The sequence below is a fragment of the Stegastes partitus genome, unplaced genomic scaffold (assembly GCF_000690725.1).
Source record: "Stegastes partitus isolate 25-593 unplaced genomic scaffold, Stegastes_partitus-1.0.2 Scaffold509, whole genome shotgun sequence".
Lineage (NCBI taxonomy): Eukaryota > Metazoa > Chordata > Actinopteri > Pomacentridae > Stegastes > Stegastes partitus.
Window position 1 is genome coordinate 416,798 of NW_007578240.1, and position 9,643 is coordinate 426,440.

At 43.2% G+C, this 9,643-nt stretch overlaps 1 protein-coding gene across 2 annotated transcripts in view; it reads left to right on the top strand.

Annotated features, from left to right (window-relative positions):
- trit1 (tRNA isopentenyltransferase 1) overlaps positions 1-8,776 on the top strand; it is a 49,075-nt gene extending 40,299 nt beyond the window's left edge. For both annotated transcript variants that reach the window (XM_008287623.1, XM_008287624.1), the window contains exons 9-11: positions 6,521-6,630; positions 7,142-7,259; positions 8,207-8,776. In XM_008287623.1, coding sequence (XP_008285845.1) covers positions 6,521-6,630; positions 7,142-7,259; positions 8,207-8,427 — 449 coding nt within the window. In that variant the 3' untranslated portion in view covers positions 8,428-8,776. The remainder of the gene's footprint in view (positions 1-6,520; positions 6,631-7,141; positions 7,260-8,206) is intronic.
- The last annotated feature ends 867 nt before the right edge of the window (positions 8,777-9,643 follow it).

Here is a 9,643-nt window from a genome sequence, read left to right on the forward strand (position 1 = left end):
CAAACAAAAGATGCTCAAGTGCTTTGTATACATTCATGAGACTGCTATGTTGGCTGGTTTGCTGCTTCATTGCCTTTGTTCAGTTGCAGGAAACTGTGGGATCCCAGAAGCCACATGGTGCATATTGGGGGTTAGATTCCTCGAGTTCACAAAAATCCAAATACGTCTTTGATGCCAAATGTTTTGATCGTCTCTGGGCCCGTTTCTGAGGAAAATCTTTGAACCGAGACGCTTAACCTGCCTCAGACACATCAGTCATGTAAACGGCAGATAAACAAGAAGGAGGTGAGGGAGACAAAAAGTGGAAGAGGAACTATAGGAAAGAGGAAGGAGGCTGTTGAGTGAATAGGGGCAGCTGTCGTGCTCCAGTGTGGACCACAGCCAAAGGAGCACAGCTGGGCCGGGGGACGCCCGCACTGAGGCTGGTGGTGGAGTTTTTATAGCAAAGCACACAACGGGCGCACATCCTCACTCAGCAAACACAAGGACAACACAGCAAATGACTCCTGGCCCGTTTGTTGCAACAGGTGGACTACTGTTTCAACACACGCACACTCAACACTGGCAAGCAGCTGCCCGGCGACAGATTATGCTCCTTCTTGTTGGCAAAGCGATCTCCCCTGTGTGCTTGAAAGGCAACGCTCACAGTTTGTGTGTATGTGTGTGTGTTTGTGCACGCCGACCACCCTGTTCTTTGTCCCCTCAGCGTTTCTTATCAACCCTCATTCAAGGCATAGTGGATTAGTGGAGTTAAATTTCACCAGATCCCAAACAAGAAGGGTTGAAGGTGGAGGAGAGGGGGGGAGGGTTTCCATCCAGCATCTGGCAACCCACCATACAGTATCTCCCTTTTTTATTTTTACCACCACTCCACTCTTCCCAGCGGGAGGTTGGCGATTGCGAAAGGGAATTACGGGAGGGGGTGGTTGTGCCGAGAGAGACACACAAAGGAACAAAGTGAGAAGGGAGAGGGTGACAACAGGAGAGCGCCGGGCTGGTGGCTGTTGGGGCATCGTATTCGTTAGAGCACCCAATGTAGAGACCTCTAACTGTAACATCTGGTAAAGGTATGCCAGGTGACACTCGCCGTCGCCGCCGCCGCCACCTGCCTGCTATTATGCCACAAACACAAAAGACTCTACAGAAACACACACACACAGTAACCATGCCAGTGAAATTTGAAGCTTTGATTAACAGTAACTGCTGCTTTTTTCTTTTCTTTTTTTTTTTTTTAAATTTAAATCACCCTGACTGTGTAAACACACTTGCAGAACAGAGCTTTGGAGATTAGTGGTGTACTCATATAAAACAGAACAAGCCCCATGCTGTGAAGCCAAATGATGCAGGTGCAGAGTGAGACTTTTTGCACCTTTTGTCGTCTATTCAGTTCAGCCGGCCTCGTGGTGAAGAAAATTAAAATGCATGTTGAAGTGGTTGACTGTAGATTGAACCCACAATATGCAAATTCAAACCATTTATTGTGCAAAAATGTAAGTTTGTGGCTCTCAGGCGTGGTTGTGTGAAGACTCAGTGTTCCCACACACACAGTCAGTACTGTTGGTTATAAAGATGACCAGTCGCACAGTTACCGCTCTGTGTTGCTCTGCAATAATGGAAGCCCAGACGGGTCCCGGCAGAGTTAGCAAACTTCAGTCGGCAAAGTGTCTGCTGCCCTCAAATCCACACTTCAGTCTGTGTGGAAGGGATTAAGCCATAATTGAGTTGGCTGACAGTGCTTTACAGGTTAATGGGATTCATCTGCATCGGTGCAGGTTTAACACGTAGATATTTTATACAAAAAAACCTGACTTAAACGGATGCCTTTGTGTCTGCTCTGGCCAGCGAAGGCGGATGACGTGTTAAACGTACCTGCTTCACATCAGAGTTGAATGGAACTGACATCGACTTTACGCGGCGCAGTCTGTTTAGAGCAGGGGTGTCGAATCCTGGTCCTCGAGGGCCGCAATCCTGCATGTTTTAGATGTTTCTCTCTTCCAACACACCTGATTCAAATGATCAGCTCATCATCGAGCTCTGCAGAAGCCTGATAACGATCCTGGTCATTTGAATCAGGTGTGTTGGAAGAGGGAAACGTCTAAAACATGCCCTCGAGGACCAAGATTGGGCACCCGTGGTTTAGAGGTTTTGCATTGGTTGAGTGTGAGGGTTACAAGATTGAAAATAAAATGAAAAAAAAAAAAGATTTGTGGAGTTACAAAGAAATCTAAGACCCTGTTTACAGTTGGTTTTCAAATACAAGCGACTGGATCACAGCCCTTATCAAATCATCTGCTGAGGTGCTCTAGGACAGCATCCCCCGATCTTTTTGCACCATGGACCGGTTTCAAGCACGACTATTTTCTACGGACCGGTCATTGCGCACATAACAAGGAATCATTTTTTTTATTAAAAAAGTGTCATAAACAAATGAAATTACTTTTTATTGCTAAATATGTCTTTACTTTTTCTTCTGTCTTAGCGCCATGTCTCCTCCTCTTTTCTGAGAAGCTCTCCAGAGAATTTTTTTTATTATTCATTTTGGCAGCGGTTAGACTGATGGCTCTGTTTAAAGGCAGGCCATGAAAACTGACGGAAAACAAGCATAGGCGGAAGTGATGGGAAGACGAGCTAGTCATTTTTCAAAATAAAAGGCCCTGCAGACTCTGCTGGAAATAAAACAAACCAATAAAACCTTTTTATTCTTTCTGGTACCAAATGACCTGGACCAGTCCGCGGCCCGGTGGTTGGGTACCGCTGCTCTAGGATACATTGACCACATATATTTTTTTGTATAAACACGAATGCATCCTGATTTACTCTCAACAAGAGCGTACCAACAACATATGTCATCAGTACAGACTGTGGTGGTTGTTGACTCTTTTGCAAGTCACAAACGACTTTGTTTTTCCAGTTTCAACCATCGGAGTAGCCTCGACTTTAGTGCCCTGAACTGGACTAAATGTTTTCCCAATCCTGCCCCTGCTGGATTTCTGACCGTTGCCGCCTGCCCTTGCAGTTTGTGTGTCCACTCCCGCCTGCACTTGCAAACATTTTCACCCTCACAGTATAGGTTGATTGATTTTGTGTCTCCTCCAATCCCAGAGGGGCAACACATTATTCTGCTGTATAACATTAATAAAGAGATGCAGACCAGTTGGCAATACCGCAGCAAAATTACAAATACATTCGTAAGAATGAGTTTTTCTAGGGCAGTGAGTACACATTTCATGTGTTTCTTGACAGTATTTTGTTTAATGTGTGTGGGATGCTTTATCTTTGAAGAGGAGCTAAGTTTGACCTGGGAGAACCGAGCATGTGTCGCCCCGAGCCAGAGGCGACAGGTTTGTGCCTGTTGTAACATCAACACGATGCACATTCATCACAACAAATGGAAAAGTCTAGTTCTTTTCCATCTTTGTCGGTAGCAACTGAGAAATTTGTCCTATTGTCTGACTTCCCTTGCTTTGCTTTTGTATTATAAAAACCTGCTTTAATCTTCTTTTAAGTTTCATGTGTTGACTCAATCCTTCTGGCTGCAGGAAATCGCAGTTTATTTTTTGACCGCCCATTGCTGCCAGCAGCAAAGTTAAAACAGCCCACTCCTAGGAGACTTTTTCTGGTTCCACTCCACAGGACTCATGGGATCCCAGTCCCAGCTGTCTACTGTACAAACTGTTAGTTCTTGAACTGTGTTTTCTTAGCTAATCCATAGGAAACGAAGCACTAACAGTGCGTGGAGCTCTTTGACCTTCTGGCAGACGTGATGTGAGCAGTAACAAAATCTGAACCTCGGCGGGCAGCTGGACACCTCGGATGATCGACACAAGTATGAACAGTGTCGTGTCTTGGTGGTCCAGCTGTGTTCAGATCACCAAAAGGCATTTTTTAAACAAAGTGTAGATGGGCTCATAGACTGTATAAAAGATGGACGTAGCAACCGGCCCCGAAAAATGAAGCCAACCCGGAAGTGTCAAAAACCTGCAATATCACTACGTCCACTAGTCCTGGCTCCAAAAAGCCCTGGCTCCCATAGACTGGAATTGGAAAAGAAGTGATCACAGATCATGAAATACTGCATTCCTACAGCTCAGGATTTTTTGTTTATTAGTTTTCATAGTCAAATCCAGAGATCAGGTGGCCAATCTGAAAATAAATCAATACTGAATTTTTTAAAAATCATCAACATTTTGCGGGGCAAGGGGCGTGGCTGGCTTGATTGACAGTCGGCAGCGACCATACAGATGAAGCGAGCAGAAGGCGGTAAATGTGGGCGGGCAGAGAGGGCCCGCCTCTCAATCCATCTGACCAATCGCTGCTCCTATGGCTCCGCCCCCCTCCGACGATTTTTGCGTCACTGGCTCCAAAAATCCAAGATGTCAACCAGGAAGTACCAAAACCCTGGCTTCATTTTCTCAGTGCAGAAACCAACAGGTGACGTCACGGAAGCTACGTCAATCTTTTATACAGTCTATGGATGGGCTCTACGTAGCCTGCTCCTCGTTTCTGTTTCAAGCTAATAGCTATGGACAGAACATTAAGTTTATACGTACTTAAGTATGCGAAGGTCCACTGGGGTACGTGTGATGTACATTTTTCATCTCGCCAAGTCAATGAGAGTCTGCACGGCGACTGTACAACAACGGCAGTAGTGTTCACAGGACCCCTAGATTCCAACCCTCTATGCATGTATGAAAGATAGTCGTCCAAACGGACCAGAAAGTAGTTTGACAGCAACCGCTACGCATCCGAGAGCTCTCACAGTATGCGTCTGCAAGGGAGTACAATCATGGTGTAAATGCTACATCAGCCACGCTAGCATAACATACTTGAGCCACCAATCGAACTGCCAGGTGTAAATGATTTTTTTGGTAATTACATTCACCAGGTTTTGACAAGAAAAATGTGTGAAATAGAAAAGACAATATGTCAGGTTCTGCTGTATTATTTTTTGCATTTTAAAGAAAAAAAGTTTAATCATGAGTAGATCTGCGGACTGATTTTTTTTGTCTATGTCGTACATCCTCGCGTTGTTCCTCTCCTCTATGAGTTTGCATACATTCGGTCGCAGAGGTAACCTTTGAGTGCTCTAAAAGATAAAGTACTAGCAATGCTATAGAAGCCTTAAAGGTCATGTAAAAGGTCATTATTTTTCAGCCTCCACTGAATTGGGAAAAAAAGGTGTTTAAATATGCTGCTTGTAATCAGTTGCAAAATTGCCTAAATCTGATCTGTTAAATGGATTTAAAGCAACTTCATGCAACTTGCATTCAAACGCATTTGGATGGTCATGTCCTTGACTATCACCACTGATGACTTGTGACATATATTTTGGCAACATCATGATACTCTAATGTTCCCTAAATCTTTGTGTAAACCTTATTTCAGTCGCTTTGGGTCTGCATGTCTCTAATCTGTTACGTTATTTCGGTGCCCGTCTCGGCCAGGACGCTCTTGTAAAAGAGAATCCTAACCTCTGTGAACCTTTTCTCTGGTTAACTAAAGGTTAGAATAGAAAATAAGGAAAGAAAGAAAACACTGCTCTGTATTTTTAAAGGCTCTTCTATTTGTCTGGATGAAAAAACGTTCAGTTCCTTATATAACAAAAAAGAATGTTAACCCTTTTCCCTAACGGTTACCCGTGTTGTGAACATATCACAGCACTTGCAAGCCTCTTTTGTCTTTTTTCTGTTTTATTAAAACGAATTATTTTACACTATGATTTAGTTTTTCTATATTTTCTGCCCCTGTATTTATGACTCCAGTTGGTAGTCTGTAAATATAAAATATGACTTTGTTTGCATAAAGTTGCACCTGTTAGAAGTCACTTTCTCTACAAGGTGCGTCTTCAGTCGATGCAGGGCAGTGGCTCTTCGTGCAGACGGACTCTCAGACAGACAGAGAGACGAGCAGGGCAGGGACTGGTGCTGCTGTTTAATGCTGAGGCCTGGCCTGGAGACTGCTGACTGATGCAAAATAGAAACACGGGGGTGGAACAGTTAGAGGGAGAAGGAGAGAGTGAGTGAAAGCTGAAGCAAGACTGATGGCGAGAGAAAGAGAGATGGTGCACAGGAGAGAGGGGTGGGAGGAAGGAGGGAGAGACATTATCGAGCCAGTGTGAGTCAGCAGGTTGACGGAGCCTCAGGGTGCGGCTCCAGCACATCACTGCTCCTGTAACGTTTCCCAGTTCGCACTGGTCCGTCTGAGCCTTTCTGACAGGCAGTCAGACCCTCTTTAGCCTGTGTGTTTCCTATTAGATGTGCAATCAGCAGGCTCAGATAAGCACTTTGTGATTGTCTGGTGTAATGAATGAATGAATTGCATGCTGGCTGCTTACTCATATACATTATAAAGCACAGTAGGTCTAGTTGTTGTTGTTGTCAGGGGCTTTACTTCTAAATAACTGGAAAAACCGAATCACATAAGAACCCCGAAAAGCCATCATTCCCTTTTATCGGCAGCTGGCCTTGTAAAATGCATAAAGCATGCTAACTGTGCATGTCTGACCTTTGTGCGTGTGCAGGACCAGGAGACAACGTCCCGTCAGTGTTTGGCCTGGATGTGACAGACGTGTCGAGGTGGGAGGAGACGGTGCTGAACCCTGCACTGCAGATACTGGACAGCCTCAGTAAGGTGGGGCCTGCAGCTGGCAGCTACTTTTATCATGGAGCGCTGATCTGTTTCTGCACTGCCTGTTATTGGTGCTCTCTTTATCATTCTGCCCGTTTTTATTGCAATCAAATTTGTTGTTTGCGTCTCCTTCCTTCCTTGCTTCCTTTTACTACAACCTTACCCGCCTCTTTTATCTCCATTTGCTCCCTTGTTCGCTTTATTGTTTGCAGTTTTTCTTCCTCGACTGTTTTTTTTCTTTTACATCTTTCTGTCGTGTTCCTAAATACACTTCTCGACCTTACTTTCCCTCCATTCTTTCTCCTGTCCCTTCTGTCGCATTTTATCCAACAGTCTTTTCTGTCATTCTTCTTTTTCTTCTTATTTTTTCCTTGCAGCTCTCCTTCCTCACCTGCCAACTGTCCAGCATTTTTTCTTTTCCGTCTTCTTCTTTGTTTCTCAACTCGGTATGCCCTAAACATGCTATCGGGCCTAATTCAGTCAGCTTTTTTTCTTTTTTAATTCCACTTATCAGGGTGAAGAACCAGCTATTGCTCCAATCAGAGTGCAGGCGGCGGAGCAGAGAAACAAACGCAGCCACCACACCTGTGACCTGTGTGACAAAGTCATCATTGGTGACCTGGAGTGGACAGGTGAGGCACTTCATACAACATGGCGACACGTTATTAACCCCTCGTACACCAAGCAGCTTCTGGGTGGTTTTTGCTTCTGTCGTATTTTTACTCACTGTGGCTGGCTAGAAGGAGACAAACTCTAAAATCTCTGTAGAGCAGTATGACATCGTTAAAGTGCCGTAAATGATGAACTCGGTGAACTTCATTTTTTAATTGTGTTGCAAAAATTTTTTTAAAAAAAGGAATAAACATGTACGTTTTTCAAGTGTTCACAGGTTCTACCAATATTGCAAAAACAATACATACAATAGATGTTTGACTACTTACGTTTTTAATTTGGTGCCATTCTTTTTTTCTCCGATCTGCTCTGTGAAAACAAAGCTGAAAAGTCCCTGATTTTTTTTTTTTTTTTTTTTGATTCGATTTGGTTTCATTTCCCGTCCGACCGGCACCTAACAGATGAGGGTCATTAGAAAGGTCACAACCTCGTGATTCTCTCTGTTTTCACTGTTTCTGATAAATGGTGTGATCATTTTGGTAAATACAACTCAGCTTTGAACCCCACAAGCAGGTTTGCAGCTGAGGGGGTTATTTATTTGGACATCACAATATATATTCTGTAAAACTGGTCTATGACTATATATATATAATATATCCTGAAAACCCTGAGAGTGTTTCTGCCTCGTTACAGTGAATGCGATTGAATTATTCTCACGCATTAACGCCCACTTCTACTTATTATCTTAATGGAGGATATTAAAGACACTTGATTTTTTCTGTTCCCTGTTTAAGATGACCTAACTTAGAACCTTCAAGACCACCTCCGGGACTCATCGTGCAAAGTTTCTACTTGTTTTCCTCGAGTGTGATTCATTTGGATCACGATCTACAAGTGTCACTGAGATGAAACAGTGCTGTCTCATACTTGATATATATCCTGGAGTGTTTATCCTCTGTGCCCGCAGCTCACCTGAAATCCAAGAAGCATCACTATCATGTGAGGAAAAAGAGGAAGCTTGATCCAGCCGGTGACCGGTCCCTGAGTGCCGGTGCACCTCCAGTGTCTGCAGGAGAGACTCTCTCAGAGGACTCTGGTGCTACTGTTGCCCCGGGCTGCACTGAAGCCTCTCAGGATTCCTCCAAAGACACCAGGACGACACACAAGGAAGTACCTGTGACATTTTAAAAGCTGGACTACATCCATTTTCGTTCACGTTTGTGCACCAACAAATGGATGTTTAATTACAGTCCTCTGTTTCCTCCCATGGAGCCAAATGGAAGTAATAACTCTGAACTGTGCTGATTGTTGATACGAACAAAAAAAAACACGTTTGAAATCCTGCATAAATACGTTCATAAGTGAATGTTCACAGACAGAAGCGTTGGTCTTGAGGTTTTTGTCGTAGGGATGTGAACTCTAAAGGACAAATGAGATGTTTAATGGCCTGTGCAGCTGAAGAATTCTGCATTTTAATGTTTTGGGTTTTTCTTTAATTTACATTTTAAGAGGTTTATTTTTCTATTTCTACAGATTGTGCCTTAACCCTCTGAACCTTAAGCAGTTTTTTTCTTTGCTCCTGTCACATTTTTGCTGCAATATAAAGTTCCCCTATGAAAACAGCACAACCACGACTAGAAGTAAACAGAAGTCAGAAATGTCTTTTTTCCCAGTATGACGTAATTGTAAAGCTGTACGTGATTAAAGAAACCTGCTTGCTGTCCGCACTATAGACATTTTCCTACTTAGATTTTAAATTTCCTATCTGACACTGCCTGCAGTTCAGCCAAAAATATTTTTAGTCATGTGACTGTTGGTCTCTGCTGAGTCACTAATGGCCTCTCGTCTGCACCAACGAGCACAGAATTGATTGTTTTTATAGAATCTAGGAATTATTTTTGGTTAATTTTCAATGAGACTTGAAAGCGGAATAAAACAATTTTGATGAAATATTCCGATTAGAAGCTTTTGAAGATTTCAAGTTTTCAAGCGCAGCATCACTGATGATAAGTTCAAGGACCATCAGTGGTCTAAAGTTCATGAAGCCCAGCTTGACTCACTTTTCCCCCGTAGCTTTCCAATATCCACATTGTATACACTGACTGGGTGTACTCCAACGATAAAATCCAGCTGACACCAAGTTGCGGTTGAAAAGGGATTCTTTAGTTCACAAAAATAAAAATTTACAGACAGAAGCAAAACGAGGATACAAAGCGTGTGCAGTCGAATAACTGTTTGGCTCCATGCCATCATTCATTTCCCAAGAGCCCTTGCAAATTTAAGGGACCCTAATATAGTGAACCAAAATATCAAAAACAAATCAATAAACCAAAACACCACACAAACACAGAATTCAAATATCCAAAAATATGATTAACAACATTTAACCAAATAACAGATAAAT